Source organism: Phycodurus eques, chromosome 2 (genome assembly GCF_024500275.1).
Source record: "Phycodurus eques isolate BA_2022a chromosome 2, UOR_Pequ_1.1, whole genome shotgun sequence".
Classification (NCBI taxonomy): Eukaryota; Metazoa; Chordata; class Actinopteri; order Syngnathiformes; family Syngnathidae; genus Phycodurus; species Phycodurus eques.
In genome coordinates, this window is record NC_084526.1 from 26848810 (window position 1) to 26869816 (window position 21007).

The window sequence follows — 21007 nt, forward strand, 5'->3', positions numbered from 1 at the left end:
TATGGACTGACGAGATGAAAGTTGAACTTTTTGGAAGGTGTGCGTCTCGATCCATCTGGCCAAAATGTAACACAGCATTTCAGAAAATGAATATCATACTAACAGTCAAACATGGTGGTTTAGATCATCAGTTTGTGACCTCAAACTTGTGTTCTGCAGTAGGACAGTGATCCAAAACACATCAACTTGTGAATGGCTGAAAGGAAAAAATATATATATGAAGGTTTTGGAGTGGCCTAGTCAAAGTCCGGTCTTGAATCTGATTGAAATGCTATGGCATGACCTTAAAAAGGAAGTTTATGTTCTAAAAACCTCCACAGTTGCTGAATTAAAAGAATTCTTCAAGGAAGAGTGGGACAAGATACCTCCAAAGAGGTGTAGAACACTCATTGCCAGTTATAGAAAACACTTGATTATAGTTATTGCTGCTGAGGGTGGCCCAACCAGTTATTAGGGAAATTACTTTTTCACACAGGGCCAGGTAGCTTCAAATAGTTTTTTTTTTTTTTAATGAATAAATAAACTCGTCATTTAAAAACTGTATTTTATGTTTACCTTGGTTATCTTTGTATGATCTTTACATATGCTTTATGATCTTAAACATTAAAGTGGGAAATCTTTGCAAAACAAAAATAAAGAACTTGAGAAGGGGGCAGATACTTTTTCATGTCACTGTATTTATTGATCAACTTTCAGGGATTATTATCCTAAACAGATTAGCATAGTTTCTGACATTATAATTACGTACCTCTATTTGTTAATGCTTTTTCAACACATCTTTTGCATTTATGAACATTCTTAAATTACAGATTTTTAAACCCTCACCGCAAGATTGTTACCAAGCTTCCTTACTGCGAGTCTCTGATCATTTATGCAATGGTCTGCTGGATTCTTCCATTTTTGAAATACTTTTTTAGTAATGTTGAAAATGTTGCCAATTATCTTGAATAAAATCTGTCCCAAATGTTATTAGCTGTACAATTCTACTTTGTAAATGTAATTATTTCAATTAAATGTATGTTTTAAATACAGTTGAAATGTGTTATGGACATTTGTACCAAAACAATTGACAGTAGTGTACATGCACATAATTTATTACAGTATGTCCACACACACAAGAAACATCCAAGGATCTCGTTTGATGTGCATCCAGCATCTGAGACACACAAAAATTAGTAAGGCCGCATGAAGCATATTCATTCTGCGTCCGTTGATGCATGGTTTAAGACCCGCTCTGCGTGTGTGTGTCTGTGTGTTGGTTATGAGGTTCCACACACACCGAATCCAAAGTATGAATCCTGCCTTGGTACGAGCAAATCAGAGGCAGAGTAGGGCGTATTATCGTTCCATACAATGGAGTCGATCAATTTTCATTGTTGTGGTTGTGTTTGGTGCAGAATGGTGTTTGTTACATAGATGCAAAACTAGGACAAAGGGAAAGTTAACTGTTTACTACATTCACTAGCCTGCAAGCAAACGAGCTACCAAGCTAAGGGCTGGAGCTAAAAAGCTCACTTGACCGCGGCAACGTCATTAAAACGTCAGCGCTTGGAGTTGTCTTTGTGTTCCCCACATAAGAACATAACACACACACACAGGAAAGTTAACCGTTTTAAACCATAACCACAGCGGCACACGTTATTAATATTCAGGCAGTAGTTTACTTCAGCGATCTCATTTTCAGCATCATTTGATTGACAGGTGAAGGTCTTACATCACAGTCCAGCAGCTCGAGGCGACATTTCCGGTTGGCCGCCTCAACAATGGAGGCATGGAACATGGTCCACTCGAGGCCTTTTAACTCCCCACCCCGGGACTTAGGCGAAGTTCTGCCGGAGGGGGGAGTTAAAACGCCTTCTGATAGGGGACTCTGCCAGATCTTCCCAGCAGATCCTCACAATACGTGATGGTCGGACTGGGATCTTCCCCTATCATCGGAGCCAACTCACCACCAGGTGGTGATCGGTTGACAGCTCCGCCCCTCTCTTCACCCGAGTGTCCTTGACATGCGGCAGCAAGTCCGATGACACAATCACAAAGTGGATCATCAATCTGCGGCCTAGGGTGTCCACATTTGCACTTGGGCACCAAGACTGAACTTATGTCTGAACATGGTGTTTATTATGGACAGTCCGTGACGAGCACAGAAGTCCAATAACAGAACACCAGTCGGGTTCTGATCGTGGGGACCGCCCAATCACGTCCTTCCAGGTTTCACTGTCATTGCCCACATGAGCGTTGAAGTCTGTTGGTGGACAGCCATTTTCAGGTCTCTCCAGAGATGCTCAATTAGGTTTAAGTCAGGGCTCTGGCTAGACCATTTAAGAAGTCACAGAGTTGTTCTGAAGCTAATCCTTCGTTATTTTTGTCGGAAGGTGAACCTTCAGCCCAGTCTGAGGTCCTGAGCACTCTGAAGAAAGTATTCATCCAGGATATTCCTGTACTTGGCCGCATTCATCTTTGCTTCGATTGCAACCAGTCTTCCTGTCCCTGCAGCTGAAAAACACCCCCACAGCATGATGCTGCCACCACCGTGATCTTTGGGTTCTTCTTTACCTCTCTCACTAAGGCTCTTCTCCCCCGATTGCTCAGTTTGGCCGGACAGCCAGCTCTAGGAAGGGTTCTGGTCGTCCCAAACGTCTTCCATTTAAGGATTATGGAGGCCACTGTGCATAAATGCGGCATAATTTTTTTTTTTTTAACCTTGGGCAGATCTGTACATTGCCACAATTCTGTCTCTGAGTTCTTCTTGATGTTATTATTTGTAGCACCACGGGCCCTTGAGTACTGTAATTTCAAGCCTCTGTATGTGTTACGCATATTGAGGAATTGACAATAAAAGCACCTAGTACTTTACCGTATACCATGCAGCAAAAAACTGTAAAATGATTGTACTTTAATTAAATATAGGTTCCAATGCATCATGGGATTTTGGTTGATCCCATAATGCAGTGGGAACTGTAGTTAATTACTGTGTAACCACTTTAAAGTGTTTTACTGTATGGTATGTGATAACTGTAGAATTTACAGGAATGTCTGTCAGTGTACTAATCTCCATCTGCAGCTATTTGGTTTCCAGTTGAGTGGGCTGCTGCATTATGGACTGTGACTGACTTTTCCAGAAGAGCACATTGAGCAAACCAAGAAGTGAAACCAAACTGGAGAGAAAGCCTGAACTTGGAATCAAAACAGAATGTCAAGAAAGAAACATTTAGCACCATATACTACTTGTATTGTTTCTTTTATCTGATAGAAATGTGACAGGTAGATATGTTTATTTTTATTACAATACTATACGAATCCAAATGATATCCAAAGAACTCCTACCCACGCTCCTCTTTCGAAGTTATGTGACGCCATTCTTGAGAAGCCTTCCCTATCAGTGTGTGTGTGTGTGTGTGTGTGTGTGTGTTGGCGGGCTGTCCCCCCCGCTTCACTTCACATCTGGCCCGACAGATGTTGCTTGCTCGCCGTCGTGCTTCCGCGCTGTCATTGTTTCCGCTTCCAGCTCACAGAGGCTCGTCCATTCGTTCTCCGTTTGAGTCTCGGCGCGGCCGAAGCTCTTCGTCGCAACTTTGACTTTTTCGCCCCAAGTCTGTTCTTTTGTTTCCGCCATGGGAGACATCGAAGCTCCCGCAGCGAGGCAGCCGAGTCGCAGCGTGCTGCAGTCGGTCCTCCCAAGCAGAGAGTTCGCCTCCTCCAGGAAAGGAATGCTGCTCATCGCTGAAGTGGTAGGAAACGTTTCTTTCACAAGATATCGTCCAATGTCTAATATAGTAGTATAACAAATATCGTCAAATCTGTCGTGCTTCAATCCCAACTTTAACTCAACTCTTCGAGTGTCTGCTTCATTGTCGGTCAGTCTGTGTCCTCACAGGGTTTCCATTAAAGTGGCACTAAGCAGGCCCCAAAAAAATGGCACGGACCGTAATTTCGACACACCAAAGAGAAGAGACATGTGAACAAGCCTGCCAAATTTCAGTCAATAAAACAAATCGCTAGGTATATAAAATCAGGTTTCAAAAGTTGAATAATAAAGCCCTCAGACGTTGTGGGCGTGTCGAATGGATGCGCCAAAAGGAATCAAACATACTGAGGGGGCGATAGCTTATATGATGTAAAATAATCAGAACAATTAGCACACAAGTCAACTTACCCTCGTTTTTGGTGGCATAATGTCACTGCCGAACACGCCACCTAACGACAGCGGGACGGTAGGAGGAAGCCCAAGTAGGGAGACAGTCGGCACTGCCCCCATTCACTAGTATCAAGTTACCCATGTTGTCTGTGGTGAAAGTTTACAAAACTATCCGTAGTAAAATGCGCACTGTAGAATCGGCTGGTGGTGTTGATGTTCAGCTCGTCAACTACGCGTATTTTTAAAAACTCATTCACTGCCATTGACGGCTGTTGAATTCAAATATCCATGTTAACACGGAGGCCTGGCAGTGAATGTTAAAGTCAATCCCTCACATTTTTATTCCCTCATTTTTTTAGAAGCTTAAAAAAACGACACCGAGCTATTCTGTAAATAGAGGCATCCAGCGATGACGCACTTTCAGGGTGTAGCCATTGTTAACTTGCTAACTGCACCCTGGAGTGGTAAATGGGGCTTGTTATGGGAGCTAAGCACAGCTAACTCAAATGAGCAGCCAAACGAAATGACATCACTTTGTCCTTCTATAGTGGGCAAGGGAACTTGCGCTAGAAAGTATACGCCCCAGCCCTGTGATGTCACGGGGCTGTGTTTTAGCCCAGCCCACAAAATCAGGAAACTTCAAATGGTGAAAAAGATGCTTAAGCTACAGTAATTTAGCACTATATTGTTTGTACGTCTTTGCATATGTTTTCAACATTTATCTTCAAACATATTTAATGTATTTAGAAAGAAAACACGGTTATCTGCTTCAAGCCCTTTTAATGACGGGAGGAGTGGCAAAGGTTAAAAACAAATTAGGGGCTACATTCCCAAGGTTTGAAATAAACCTTTTTCTTTTTTTAATCATCACAGCTCTCTTAACCCTGGTCTCCTCCTGTATTTGTTTCTTTGAAGCGCCAAGAATTTTCATGGCAATATGACCTCATTCATCGTTACCATTAAAAATTTATTTTAAATCAAGAATACACAAACACACACACACAGTAATTAAAAGTACAGTACAAAAGCACGGCTGATTTATTTCTATTTTTTTAATTTTTTTTGTTTTGTTATACATTTTTAACTTTCAGTACGGGGGTGTCCCGCACGTCTGCCTCACAGTTATAAGCTTCAAGGTTTGAACTTTAGTTCCATTCTTCCTATGTGGAATTTGCATGTTCGTCCCGGGCTTGTGTGGGTTTTCTCCTGGTACTCCAGCTTCCATACACATTCTAAAAATATGCATGTTATTCCATCCATTCTCTGTCTATCCTCAAAAAGATTGCGGGTGTGATGGAGCCTATCCCAGCAGACTTTTGGACAAGAGGCATGGTGCACCCTGAACTGGTCACCAGCAACAGGGCACATATAAACAAACAGCCATTCTCCTACAAACAATTTAAAGTCTTCAATGAAACTACAAAGCATGTTTTTGGAAATCAGGAGAAAAGCAGAGTACCCAGAGAAAAGCCACACAGACACGGGGAGAAACTCCACACAGGGAGCCCGGATTTTAACCTTCAAATGCATGTTACTGGGTACTCTAAATTATGTGAATGTGAGTGTGAATGATTATCAATGTCTATATGCCCTTTAAGTGACAGGCGACCAGTCCAGGGTGTACCCCACGGTCCCACCTCTCACCCTTAGTCAATTGAGATAGGCTACAGCTCACACAGGGCCCAAATGAGGACAAGCAGTATAGAAAATAGATAAATGGATCATCAAAAGGAGTACTAAAGCAAAAACAGTCATTTGTTTTCCATTTTTATATTATTATATATAATTTGGAATGTTTTGTTTCTAAACTTTGCAACATGTCAATTTGACCCACAATACAACAACAGTGTTAAAAGTGGCTCCAACTCACTATTGTGCTCCCTGCTGGATTTCATCAGACTGAAGGATGCTTTCATTATATTGTCACCCTTTCCTGATTATTTTTGAAAAGCAAACAGTTAGCACCTAAGTAAAATTTTTTTATAGGCACAATCCACGAGCTGAATGAGAACCATCTTTATTGGCAAAGTGTGTTCAAACTTTCAAGAAATTGGTTGTTTGCACTCCAGCGGTAGAAAACATTAAACACTGTAAGAACAAAAATATTCAGAAACCGCCAGTGGTTACATTCTCCAAGGTTATGGCGTTTGTGAGGTCGGAAGTAAATGATAATGGACGAGGGGGGCCTGGCACATCATGCCTATATAGCATAATTATTTACATTTAGGGAGAATTACAGATACATGGTGAGAAATGCCATTGTAGATACTAAAAAACAAATACAATGTGGAGTATATTGCGGATTATTAAATTCATAAAATCAAAGCAAACCCCATATACCTCTAGTGGTTGTGAATAGTACACATGGGGTGTCCTCGGATATGACTAACATGGTTTTGAAATTACGAAGAGTGCGAGATGTAGTTATGGTTTAAAAGTGTTTTTCATGCATGTATTTACTATAGTTCTGACTTTACTACTGCATTAGCATTGGTTATTGATGGACTAAAATACATTTTGACTTACATACATGGTTATGCATGACATTTGTGTGTTTTGTGTCCATCCATCCATTTTCTGTATCACTTATCCTCACTAAGGTCACGGGTGTGCTGGCATCTATCCCAGCTGATTTTGGGCGAGAGGGAGGGTACAGCCTGAACTGGTCGCCAGCCAGTTGCAGGGAACATATAAACAAACAACCATTCACACTCACATTAACACCTACGGTCAATTTAGTCTTCATCCATCCATCCATCCATTTTCTGTACCGCTTATCCTCACTAGGGTCGCGGGCGTGCTGGAGCCTATACCAGCTATTTTCGGGCGAAAGGCAGGGTACACCCTGAACCGGTCGTCAGCCAATCGCAGGGCACATAGAAACAAACCTTCCGCACTCACATTCACACCTACAGGCAATTTAGAGTCTTCAGTTAACCTACCACGCATGTTTTGGGGATGTGGGAGGAAACTGGAGTACCCAGCGAAAACGCACACGGGCACGAGAAGAACATGCAAACTCCACACAGGTGGGGCCGGGATTTGAACCCCGGTCCTCAGAACTGTGAGGTAGATATTCTAACCAGTCGGCCACTGTGCGGCTTAAGAGTCTTCAATGAACATAAAATGCATATTTTTGGAATGCAGGAGAAAACCAGAGTACCTGAAGAACACTCACACAGGCACCTGCAGACATGCAAACTCCACACAGGAAGGCCGGATTTGAACCCTGTACCTCAGAACAATGAGGTGGATGTGCTAACCAGTCGTCCACCATGCCACCTTATTGCATATACTGTAGTGTGTGACAAATTGTTCTTTTTTTTACTCCTCCATTGATGTGACTCCTCAATATTATACCGAAGCTTTAAGAAAATCGTCAACAGAGCCATTTTGGGGGGCATTTGATCAGATCTCAAATAGGAATAGACTGATTATCGGCGCCGATGTTTGGCATTGTGACGGATAACAGCATCAGACTTTTTTCAAAAAAATCAGATGGCCGATAAGAGATCAATTTAAGACGGTGTACACATCAGAGAACTATTTATTTATTTATTTATTTACTGAAACTAATCAAATGAGCAAATTATGGCTATTTTCAGTTTGGGATTTTTACAGTTTTGTTTTGGCAGTGGGCAAATAAATGTGTTGGAAATATTATATGTTAAGGCTCAAACGTGACATAATTTACTGCCAGCAAACTAGACTTCAACAAGCTAGCTTTCTAACAAACAAAAACTAGCGTGGTTCACAAAAGCATTGCAGCACTTTTGAAAAAAAAATAGCCAAAAATATACCTACCTATGAATGGTTATTTTATTTTATTTATTTGTTGTCCTGTTCAGCTGTTAGGTCAAGCAGAATGGAAAATCTGTATACCTTTCATGCCGGAACAGTTTTACTGTGTCACAGTGGAGTTCTTAAGCTTCCGCTGTGGTATTATAATTGAGGTTTATTGAGAATCAGACTTGATCAGTCGAACAGAACAAAGTTTATAAAAGGGAGAGAGAAACAAAGACAAAATACAAAGCACTAATTGTAGACAGGATGGGAGAAGTAAACCATTACATTATGTAGAACAATGAAACATTAAATATGAGTGTTACATGGGGCTGTAGTGCTACACCCTGTGAGGGAAGGACTGGACAAGATAGAACAGGACAAGGACAGGAGAGGAAGCATGCAGGACAAGGGTCGTGAACCCGGCGGTACAACTGAAGTGTGGTGGCATTATGTGAATTATAAAAGTTTACAGGGCGAGAGTATAAGTGAGGGGATACACAAGCGATTTGCATTTTCATGAGTTATTTGTCACAGTAAGTGCGTGACCCCATACCCAGTGAAAGAGTCCTAGGGGTCTGTGTATGCGGATACATGCAAGTGAATTGATACCGCTTTACATGCACAAAGACTGACAGAAGTGTCATGTAATTGCTGTGGCCGCACCGCGGCGGCTGGGGACCCCACCCAATCAATCGAGGGGCGGGAAAGGTTATTAACAGTTCAGAGTTCCCTTGTTGTGGTAGTACAACGTGTGTGCAACCGTACGCAGCACAATGTGCAGGCATCCTTGTAATTTTGGTTTGCCGTCCACAAACAGCCGTCCACAAACATGGAATGTGCCAACACTTTGCCCCCACTAGCTTAGCATCACCGTAGGCACGCGGCTCAAATTTGCTATGATGTCTACGATCAATGCGCTCAACTCGTTTACTTCCAGTTTCCGCTTTTTCGGCGTTATCCTTTTTACGAGCTGTTGTTAACTTGAGAAGGTTTAAGAGTTAAGGCAACGAGCTCATTTTTTTTTCAATGTAAGGATTGGAAAGTACAGATATGTGTTACAAAAGTAAGGAGTAAAAGTAAAAAGTATCCAGAAAAATAAATACTCCAGTAAAGTACAGATACCTGAAAAATCTACTTAAGTAAACAGTAACGAAGTACAAGTACTTCCACAATGAGTGTGTACAAGTACTTTGTTACATCCCTGTCTGCCTCAAATTCATTGTGGACTCTAAATTGTCTATATTTGTGAATGTGAGGGTGACCAGCGACCCTAATAAGGAAAAGCGTGATAGAAAATGGATGGATGCAAGAATAAGTCAAATCCACGTTTGCTTGTCTTTCAGCATTGTGCAATACCAAGTTCATGTAGTTTTCTGTACTTATACCCAAGGCCCACATACAACAACTTCCTTGTGGGAAGGAAGGTTATTTTCTAATCACACTGGTGTCATGTGACTTTCAGTCTCATGTTGGGTCATGGTCACAGAGTAGTCATTCTCTTCCTCACAGTTACACTCTTCCATTCCACAATGTGTGGGCTGCAGCGGTGTGCTCACTGAGGTAGCAGCAATTGGCTGCTACCTAAATGGAAGTCATTATTTAATACGTTGCCAAAATGAATCAAAAAGTGCACACTGACAGACTGGGAATGTTTTGATGACTTATTAGAGATTGTTATCAACTTGCAGTCTGTCCACTGTGTGTGTCCTTGACTCCTTGCTGCATCTTTATTTGAATGGCTTCCAACTGTATTGCATGCTGAGTATATATCTGAAAAATGTGCACCGTAATGAGAGAAACACATCTTATAGTACATATGAGTCAGTTAGTATTATTTTTCTGTCTGTGTCAAACAACTACTGTTTTACTGCAGTGCACATCAATTTAGTTTGGAATGAGTCCTTTTTTGGTGTGAACATAGAATAGGAGAATTCTGTTTCACCCATTAGGTTTGTGACTCATAGTTACCCTCAGAGCTAGTTTTACGACCTTTTAGTACCTGCTCACTTATTCCATACCTTTTAAGTACAATCTGCTTGTCCATTATTATGATCTAAGAGTGCATTTTGCCTGGAGGCTCAGAGAAGTGTTTGTAATTTATACAACAAGAACATCAACTTGTACTGATGTGACAAGTCAAGTGTTTTATCCTCAGTACTCTTAAGAACGCCCATACTTTATTCTGCCCGAACAAACATTCACTCATAATTATTGAGTTCAGTTTATGGTTCTACAGGTACTCTGACAATCCAATAATATGCATGTTACATTCACTGAAAACTGTAAATTGTTTATACAGTAGGTGTAAATTAATATTATGACCAGGCCAGGGTGAACCCCACCTCTCACCCAAAGTCAGATGGGAAAGGTTGCAGCTCACCCGTGACCCTAATGAGGATAAGTACTATAGAAAATTATTGGATGGATGAATGGGTTCCCTGGAAGGCAGCATGGTGATTTCATGTTTAGGATGCCTGCCTTACAACTCTGTGGTTCAGAGTTCAACTCTCGGCTATGACAAGAGGTGGATAGAGTAGACAAATATTGTACTCAAGTAAGAGTACTGTTACTTGACAATAATTTGACTCCAGTAAAAGTAAAAAGTAGTCCTCCAAAAAATTACTTAGGAGTAAAAAGTACACAGTGAAAAAACTACTGAAGTACTGAATAAATGGTGAGTAGCATTTTTTTATGAGCATGAACATCATCCATCCATCCATTTTCTGAGCCGCTTCTCCTCACTAGGGTCACGGGCGTGCTGGAGCCTATCCCAGCTGTCATCGGGCAGGAGGCAGGGTACACCCTGAACTGGTTGCCAGCCAATCGCAGGGCACATACAAACAAACAACCATTCCCACTCACATTCACACCTACAGGCAATTTAGAGTCTCCAATTCATGCATGTTTTTGGGATGTGGGAGGAAACCGGAGTGCCCGGAGAAAACCCACGCAGGCACGGCCGCCGAGCATGAACATCAATAAAATAAAAATAACAAAATAAAATGTGAATGTGCAAATCCAGCGGCACGGTGGCTGACTGGTTAGAGCGTCAGCCTCACAGTTCTGAGGACGCCGGGTTCAATCCCCGGCCCCGACTGTGTGGAGTTTGCATGTTCTCCCCGTGCCTGAAAACTCAAATGTATGCAGTATAAAACTACTTTAAAAAGTACATCCATCCATCCATTTTCTGAACCGCTTATCCTAATTAGGGTCGCGCGCGTGCTGGAGCCTATCCCAGCTACCTTCGGGCGAGAGGGTACACCCTGAATTGGTCGCCAGCCAATTGCAGGGCACATTTAAACAAACAACGATTCGCACTCATATTCACACCTACGGGCAATCTAGAGTCTTCAATCAATTTATCCAGAATGCTACTTGAGTAAATGTAACGGAGTAAATGTCGCGCAATACTACCCACCTCTCGCTACGACCTTCCAGTGTGGAGTTCGCATGCTCTCCTTGTGCTGGTGTGGTCTTCCTCCTGCATTTCAGAAACATGCATGTTAGGTTAAGTGAAAAGTCTAAATAGTTCAGTGGCATGACTGTGAACGTTTGTGTGTATATACGTTGCCTGCAATTGGATGAGGACCAGTTCCAGGTGTACTTTCGCCTCAACTTAGATGGGATAGGCTCCGGTTCATCCGTGATCCTAATAAGAACAAGCAGTATAGAAAATGGATGGATGCATGATTTACCTGGAAATCTGGTCTCCCACCAGGGAGAGTTATCATCAGTGCACATTTTGCACTGATCTCTGTACTGCACTGCACAACACGCTCCCACATTTATGCTGCATTCCAGAAAACTAGCAAGTTGGTCATTTCTGATTTCAGACAAGGAAAAGTGCACTGGGACAAAAAAGTCAAGGGAAATCAGTCTGTATTTATTGCTCATGTTCGTAGATACAAGCATTTATCACAAACTCTTCTGCATGGAAAACTGTGTGAAACCATTACTACTATCTGACCCTTGACCAAAATGAGTTCAACACCGCTGACAGTTAACACAAGTTATCCATCTCTTTATTTTATTTTTTACTGGTCACCAACTTATTTCAGGGCACACAGAAAAACAACCATATACACTCACTTTTACTATAATGGGCAATTTAAGTTTTCACTTAACCTAACTGCATGTTTTGGAATGTGGCAAGCATGGGGAGGACACGCAAAATCCACACAGGAAGGCCTGAGCCAATATTCAAACCCCAAACCTCAGAACTGTGAGGCAGATGACATACTAACCACTATGCTGCCTCAACAAGAGTTATTTTCAATAAATTCATGAATACAAGTAATTCAAGTAAATTACAGTGCCTATGTGTTGGTACATTTGACTCAATTTTTTCACTTTGTCTTGAGTGATCTGCAGTACATATACTGTACATATTTCTGTTTGGCAGAGGGGATTGGATACTCATTACTTATATATGACATTTTTAGCAACTGTTACCGCTTTGTGTTTTGTTTGAGTATTTGCGCCTGGAAGTGAAAGAAAGAGGGATTTAGTGTAACAGTCAATAAACATTGTCTGTCCACAGCTGTATCTCCTTACAGGAAATAGGCCTGGAGCCGTGGGATGATAAGGTCTCACTCTTGGGGAAGGCACTTTGCTTCGAAAGGGGATGCTTAGAGACAATCAAAAGTGGAATCAACCTACTTGTGCTAAATAGTACTTGACTAAATAGTGCTGTGAATTACTACTGGCCACAAGCCAGATCTGGTTGCCAGATGTCTCCCTGTATGTGCTGTACATATGGACATTGGAGTTCAGATGGCTGGTTGGCGGAGTAGTCAAGAAAGAAAAAGAGACAAAAAAAGGTGGTGGGAGGCTAAAAGATAGCGATCCATGTCAGGAAATAAACAGACTGCATGTGGAAAGTGACACTTTATAAAAAAACAAACCTCAGAAAAGGAGAAGTTTTGAAAAAAATGCAACAGATGAGATTTATTCAGGCAAAGAGGGATTTGATTCTTTGTTCTTCTTTATGAAAGCGTATCCTGTGTGTGTTGCTTTTGTCTTCCATTTCTCATGAACATCTCCATGTGTCTGTAGGCGCTGTCCTTCGTAGACTTTGTGTGCTTCGCTGCATCCATGGCAGCTGCCTTTGTGACAGTCCCACTGCTGGAGTTCCTGGCTGCTCTCTTCCTGCTCTTTGCCTACTCTACTAAATTCAACGAGAGGTTTAAAGGTTTCATATGGCCTCTCATGGTAAGAGGATCGTCCCAGATCACATTTACATACTTTTGGACTGTTCTGAAACAAGAAAGTGGCAGCGTGGTGTAGGGTTGGGCATCGTTTGAATTTGAGCGATTCCGGTCCCGATTCCGGTTCCTCGTTTCAATTCCGATTCCAAACGATTCTCGATTCCGATTCTTTTTCGGGGCTGGGTCAAAAAAGTTTGCATGGTTTAAATAAAGGGTGTCCAAATTATGAACATCCATTTTCTTAGCAGTCCGCATCATAGACTAAAATGAGCATTTGACTCGGGGTTCTTTATAACCAGTATTAATATCAAACCCATGAACTAAAAGGCAACTAACCCCATTGACTTAATATTTATTAATTAATCAGAATCAGAATCATCTTTATTTGCCAAGTATGTCCAAAAAACACACAAGGAATTTGTCTCCGGTAGTTGGAGCCGCTCTTGTACGACAACAGACAGTCAATTTACAGAACACTTTGGAGACAGAAAGACATTGACAAAAAAAAACAGTCACTGAGCAGTAAAGGGTTGCTAGTTATCTTGTAATGCCGGTACATTATTATTATTTTTATTTTTTTGACAATTGTGCAAAAAGATGCAGAGTCCTCTAGCACTTAGAGCAGTTCGAATGACTAATATTGCAATAGTCCGGTGCAATGACCATTGTGCAAAGGGCGCTGAGACTTCAAGGAGTGTATGCGGTTTAAAGTGACGAGTAGTGCGATAGTCTGGGACAAAGTTGGTTGTGCAAATGTTGCAGATACTCCTCAGTCAGTGTGCAAATGGAGCATATGCTACTCTGGCATGAGTGGCCAGTATATGCAAAGAGTGCAGCATGGCGACACAACTACGGTGAGTGCACGAGTAATACATAATTGGCCCCACAGAAATGTGACAACAAACTCAAGTAAAAAAATTGCCAGCATGTTGTAATGAAATTGTAGGTTAGGTGTTTAAGAAGGCGGCACTGGTGGCCGACTGGTTAGCGCGTCAGCCTCACAGTTCTGAGGACCCGGGTTCAATCCCCGGTCACGCCTGTGTGGAGTTTGCATGTTCTCCCCGTGCCTGTGTGGGTTTTCTCCGGGCACTCCGGTTTCCTCCCAAAAACATGCATTAATTGGAGACTCTAAATTGCCCGTAGGTGCGAATGGGTTTTTGTTTGTATGTGCCCTGCGATTGGCTGGCAACCAGTTCAGGGTGTACCCCGCCTCCTGCCCGATGACAGCTGGGATAGGCTCCAGCATGCCCGAGGAGGAGAAGCGGCTCAGATAAGGAGAAGCGGCTCAGAAAATGGATGGATGGATGGATGTGTTTAAGAAGTTGATCGCAAGAGGGAAGAAGCTGTTGGAATGTCTACTAGTTCTAGTTTGCATTGATCGGTAGCGCCTACCTGAGGGAAAGAGCTGGAAGAGCTGGTGACCGGGGTGCGGAAGGTCAGAGAGGATTTTGCACGCCCTTGTCTTAGTTCTGGCAGCGTGCAAGTCCTCAATGGTGGGTAGGAGGGTACCGACAATCCTTTCAGCAGTTTTGATTGTCCGTTGCAGTCGGAGTTTGTCCTTTTTTGTAGCAGCACCAAACCAGACTGTGATGGAAGAACACAGGATTGATTCGATGACCGCTGTGTAGAACTGCCTCAGCAGCTCCGGTGGCAGGCCGTGCTTTCTCAGAAGCCGCAGGAAGTACATCCTCTGCTGGGCCTTTTTGAGGACGGAGTTGATGTTGGTCGCCCACTTCAGGTCCTGAGAGACTGTAATTCCCAGGAACTTGAAGGTCTCGACGGTTGACACAAGGCAGCTGGACAACGTGAGGGGCAGCTGTGGCGAAGGATGCCTCCTGAAGTCCACGATCATCTTGCTTCAGCTAAAAGTTAAATATAACATTGTTAAAATGAGGATAAAGCGGTACAGAAAATGGATGGATAAAATAGTTATTTGGAACTGTTTTATCACAGTCAAATGGTTTATATGTGCAGGTTTTAACTTGACTTCCTGTTTTAAGCTTGCAGCCTTTTATTTTGAAAGGTACGCACCCGGAGCTCAGCATTTTGGCATGAAAAGTAACTTCACACGATACCGGTGAGCTATAAAACGTTGATTCCTTTCTCTACCCACCAATGAGGCACAAGGTTCGTGTTTGTGATACTGCGAGACTTTTATGTGAATTTTCCCCCAAATCATTGTGATGTAAAGTTGCTACAGTGATGTTTCAGCTCAATGTTAAGTCATCGGTTCTTACGTTGGTTTGAAGACTAAAATAAATGCGAACGGCCATAAGTGCAAAAGTGCAACCAACCATTTACCTTGTTAGCTGTCTCAATGTTGGCATTGACGTATTTTATTGTTTCACTCACCCAGTTGACTTCACTGAGGCTTCGCGCGGTGTATGCTGAGGCTCAGAGCGGGAGGGAGCACGTCAGACGCTACACATTGTGAAAGCCTCCTTTGCACAATATAATCTTATTCCAAGTGTTGCACTGAGGCCACTGGTCATTCATTTTAACAAAGTTAAGACACAATTTTGTTCGCCGCCACCGTTGGGCACAAGCACGTCTTCGTGCGCATTCTTCGTTGGTTTTCGCCACTCTTTTCTTCGGGGTTGGCGAACTACGCATCGAAACTGGGAACCGAAATTTTGAAATTTGAACAATTCCGCGAGAGCCGGAACATTATTCCCGGTTCCAGTCGGTTCTCGATTTTTGATGCCCAACCCTAGTGTGGTGTATGTTTTTCCTGATAATAAGTGTGTTTCTCTTTTCCTCTTTCAAGGATTTCATGAGATGTGTGACTGCTGCCATCATTTTCTTCATCATTTCCATAATTGCAGTATCCAAATATGTGGATGGTTCCTCCAAAGCTGCCGGGGTAAAGTTGAGAGCTTGACCACTTCAATCATTTAGCATGACCATTATTTACCTCTTATTAATCCCACATGTATTTGTTCTATTGAAATACAGATGTCCTTATTTCAATTTCTTCTGAAATCCTCCTCACAGGTTTTTGGCTTCATTGCTACTATTGCATTTGCTTTAGATTTTTATCTCATTTTTAATGAGCTCGCCAATTTCCTGAAGCAAGGCGGAGAGACCACTGAGGAGCCTTCCAGACAGCAAGGTAGTGGTCCACAACTACCAGCATCCAATATTTGTACATCTAAAATAATACCGGCACATAGGAATACATATTTTTTGTAGAGCACTTATAGAAATTGTAGGTTCCTGTTGAATGAGGCCCTAGCTTGATGCCCTAATCATCCACAACTTTCTCAGAGAAAAACAAATTATATACATCTTTGTACAGGCCCATAGTTTACCTCAAAATTGAAACAATGTGACAAACATTATTCCAGGATAAGAAAAATAAATAATGAGGTGAATAAAGAGAACGTAAAAGAGAGGTTTAAAAAAACCAAAACAAAACCTGTGGCTTCACTCCATGCTTGCCAGACCAAATGGCTCCCCGGGTTACCTAACACACCCACACAGATCCTTGTGCCATAAAGGCAATCAAATACATATATAAGAAGGCCAAAACATAGTTTCAAATATGATGAAAGATATGTAATTTCAAACCTTTTAAATTATCCACACACATTTTAAGTGCAATGAATTAACTATTAACCTATTACTTATCTACTATTAACAGTTAAATTAATATGAATGTAAATACTGTAAATACTAAAAATGTAAATAGCATGTTCACATACACCAAATTCATATGCATTTAAAGTGCACAAGTGTATCTATCAACCATCCATTTTCTGTACCGCTTCTCCTCACTAGGGTCACGGGCATGCTGGAGCCTATCCCAGCTATCTTCGGGCGAGAGGCGGGGTACACCCTTAACTGGTTGCCAGGCAATCGCAGGGCACATACAAACAAACAACCATTCGCACTCACATTCACACCTACAGGCAATTTACAGTCTTCAATTAACCTACCATGCATGTTTTTGGGATGTGGGAGGAAATCGGAGTGAAAAGCCACGCAGGCACAGGGGAGAATATGCAAACTCCACACAGGCGAGGCCAGGATTTTAACCCCAGTCCTTAGAACTGTGAGGCAGATGCGGTAACCAGTCGGCTGCCGTGTAGCTATCATTTGTTTTATATATTTTTTTAAGCACTGCTGCAGGGGCATTTAGGCTTGTTACCCCAGACACATTCCTTTGTTGTTTTGGAAGTGTGTATGGGTCATGCATCCTGTATTCAGTTTGCGTGCATGTACTCTATCTTTAAATTGGCAGACAAAATGTCTGTGGACATCTGAGTTCAGTTAGCTGAGTTTCACAGTTGAACTTGCATGTTTGGGATCTTGAGCAGATCCTTGGGTTCTTGAAGCCACTTTGACAGTCCATAAAACTTTCTCCCCAGATTTTTTTAGTCTCATCTCTGTCCTTTTCAGCAAATCCCAGCCTGGCCTTCTTTTTCTTCTTGCAAATGAGTGAGTGCTTTGCATATTTTAGTGGATCAGCTGTACCCTTGTTCATGTTCATGACCTTCACTCCTTCCTTCTGGAGGTTGTTGCCACAGAAAGTCTTTTTTAGGGAATTTCTTTATAGTTCTGAAATATTTCTCTCCACAACAGATGTTGATTCCTTGGTCTACCTGTTGAAAGTCAAGCACACCAGTAGTTTATTTCTTCTTTAAGAGATTCCAAATGCTATTCTCAGATAGATTTTCCATCTTCTCTCAGCTTCACAATTGCTGGTTTCTCACCAATAGAGAGCTCTATGATTTTCATTTTGATTACACCTCTAAATGCATTCTTCACAGGCAAACTCTAAATCTGAAACTGTGCATATTTATAGTTTGAAAGTTGATTGTAAAAGGGGCATCAAAACACACCTGCCAGTCACATGTTCTAATACTTTTGCTTGTATGAACAATAAGTAGGTTCGAAGAAAAGGTGCTATCTTTCCAGTTGTGTAGCAGATGCAGATGATAATACCAGAAAATTGTAGCTGAAATTATGATCGCTTGTCTCATGTTCATCTTTTGAACTAAAATTTTTTTTGGGCCAACAGCTACAATAATGGAATTGCAAAATACCTTTGAAGAGGAGCATACAGTATATGCAAGAAAGGAAATCAATCAATAAGAAAATCAAAAGGAACCTGTGCTTACAGTGCATTAATTTTAATTTTGAAAGAACAAACCAACTACTAAATACAACAAGCCTTGCACTTGTAACATTGTTGAATTACTTTTTCTTATTTATAAACTGCTAAACAAGCCCACATGGGGATGTGCCAATCATCCTGATGAAGGTATTTTTCTCTTCCAGATGAATTTTCAGACTCTGACTCGGACTGAGATCGTTCTCTCCTGCAGTTACCAATTACAACATTTCTAATAATCTACACCAGCAGGAGACAAGGCCTCAGCTGCTGCATGACACCTTACAAGGCTACATTCATACTGTGCGTCAAGGAAGTGACTAAAATTTCTTGAACAATTGGGATATTTTGGGGTAGTTGAGACCCAAACTTGTAAATACGTGGTACGTAGATAATCCTGTCTGAATTCATCGGTCACACCAAAGAGCAGAGATGTCATTTTTTTTCCGTAAGAAAAAAAAACACTTTTACTGACCCTCTTGGTAAAGTATGAAGCATAATGCTAAGTTACGTTTTGAACATTTGAAGGGTTACCAGTTGTTCTTCTATTTGATAAAAAAAATACATTGAATTTCATCTCTTCATTCATCTTTAAATCTGCACTTTTTTTCCAAATTTGTATATCCACACTGAGAATGGCTTTCAATTGTTTTGAAAATGAAGTCTTTATTTTAATAATAATCATAAAAGTGAATTTATAACAAAACATTCTTCTAAATATTAATTTAAATAGAAGTTTGGATCAATTAAGAAGTTAAATTTAAAATTAGAGTTCAACCATATAACCCTATGTACAGACGTGATGCAGGTTGGCTGGTTTCAACCATTATACAATTATGCTTAACTTTACAAGGGTGTATTTTTGATTTGTTGACATCAATACTGTTGGTGTCATCTTTTCGGGTTGTTATGCTATGTTGTTTATGTCTCTGAAATGTCATGTTTGAGTGTGTGTGAATGTGAATTAATCTACTGTACCGTATGTGATCCTTTCAACATGTTTACATATTGGATAACAGTAAAGTACAGCCACTTATTAGTTTAGAAGAACTGCCAGTGCCTTCTGTTGCTTTTTTTTTTTTTGTACTGTATCTTTCAATTATTTACTTGTGCTTTTTGTGTCGTACCTTATACTACCACTACTGAGGAATTAGAAGCACTAAAAAGCCACAGTGAATAGTTTCATAGCACCACAACAGTAATAACAGTGTTAACTCTACAGAAATTGGCACTTGTGGCCTTTGGTCAAGCGGAATTCATTTGTAGACTATGAATTACAAAATTATAGGAAGTAAGTATTATTTAAAGCTTGTACTTGCAGCCAATACATTTCCACTGCAGTGTACTATCAATTGGAAATCTTTTCCATGATTTGATACTGTGGCTTCAGTGTTAAAAAATGCAAAGATATTCCTACCTGTGTGTCCATTTCTATTGTATTTTGTCACTTGATGTCCTGTGACAAACAGCAGTTATTTTTTTTAACTAAAATAAAAGTTGCTTTGTGATCATTTATCAGTCATCAAACAAATTATGCAAATTGCGCACTACACTTTTCGAATACCGAGTGACACTAATGCATTTTAGGAGACTTGCATCATCAGAAACACAATTGACATTTTATCAATTAATTTTCTATACCACTTGTCCATTATGGTCACGGGTGCATGCAGTATAGACAATCAGCCATTCACACTCACATTCACACCTAAGATCAGATTGACATGGCAGCACATAGGAGCTGAAATATGATTTAAAGTCAGAATCAGAATCATCTTTATTTGCCAAGTATCTCCAAAAAACACACAAGGAATTTGTCTCCGGTAGTTGGAGCCGCTCTAGTACGACACCAGACAGTCAATTTACAGAAGACAGACAGACATTGACAAAAAAGAAAAACAGTCACTGAGCAGTAAAGGGTTGCTAGTTATGTGGTAATGCCGGGACATTATTTTTTTTTTTTTGACAATTGTGCAAAAAGATGCAGAGTCCTCTAGCACTTAGAGCAGTTCGAATGACTAATATTGCAATAGTCCGATGCAATGACCATGGTGCAAAGGGCGCTGAGACTTCAAGGAGTGTATGCGGTTTAAAGTGACGAGTAGTGCGATCATCTGGGACAATGTCGGTTGTGCAAATGTTACAGATACTCCTCAATCAGTATGCAAATGGAGCAGATGCTACTCTGGCATGAGTGGCCAGTATATGCAAATAGCGCAGGATGGCGAGACAACTACAGTGAGTGCACGAGTAATACATAATTGGCCCCACAGAAATGTGACAACGAACTCAAGTAAAAAAATTTCCAGCTTGTTGTAATGGAATTATAGGTTAGGTGTTTAAGAAGTTGATCGCAAGAGGGAAGAAGCTGTTGGAATGTCTACTAGTTCTAGTTTGCGTTGATCGGTAGCGCCTACCTGAGGGAAGGAGCTGGAAGAGCTGGTGACCGGGGTGCAGACGGTCCGAGAGGATTTTGCACGCCTTTGTCTTAGTTCTGGCAGCGTGCAAGTCCTCAATGGTGGCTAGGAGGGTACCGACAATCCTTTCAGCAGTTTTGATTGTCCGTTGCAGTCGGAGTTTGTCCTTTTTTGTAGCAGCACCAAACCAGACTGTGATGGAAGAACACAGGACTGATTCGATGACCGCTGTGTAGACGCTGAGCTGGAGAAGCTTGGATGAAAAGGAGTTCAGGGATGATGGTGTTGAACGCTGAGCAGAAGTCCACGAACAGGATCCTCGCGTAGGTCCCTGCACTGTCGA

The 21007-nt window shown here is 41.4% G+C and overlaps 1 protein-coding gene across 1 annotated transcript; it reads left to right on the top strand.

Annotated features, from left to right (window-relative positions):
* Positions 1-3348: 3348 nt before the first annotated feature.
* On the top strand, positions 3349-19754 carry LOC133399056 (CKLF-like MARVEL transmembrane domain-containing protein 3). The gene is made up of 5 exons (XM_061670150.1): positions 3349-3731; positions 12980-13135; positions 15899-15994; positions 16126-16243; positions 18415-19754. Exons 1-5 carry the CDS (start codon positions 3615-3617, stop codon positions 18441-18443), a joined length of 516 nt encoding a protein of 171 aa, XP_061526134.1. The 5' UTR covers positions 3349-3614; the 3' UTR covers positions 18444-19754.
* The last annotated feature ends 1253 nt before the right edge of the window (positions 19755-21007 follow it).

Bases quoted from the DNA above. Each gene is read 5' to 3' on its own strand.
- LOC133399056 (XM_061670150.1), top strand. From the start codon at position 3,615: ATGGGAGACATCGAAGCTCCCGCAGCGAGGCAGCCGAGTCGCAGCGTG. The intron at 3,732-12,979 runs GTAGGAAACGTT...ATGTGTCTGTAG, and splicing joins TGCTGCTCATCGCTGAAGTG to GCGCTGTCCTTCGTAGACTT. The intron at 15,995-16,125 runs GTAAAGTTGAGA...TCCTCCTCACAG, and splicing joins GTTCCTCCAAAGCTGCCGGG to GTTTTTGGCTTCATTGCTAC.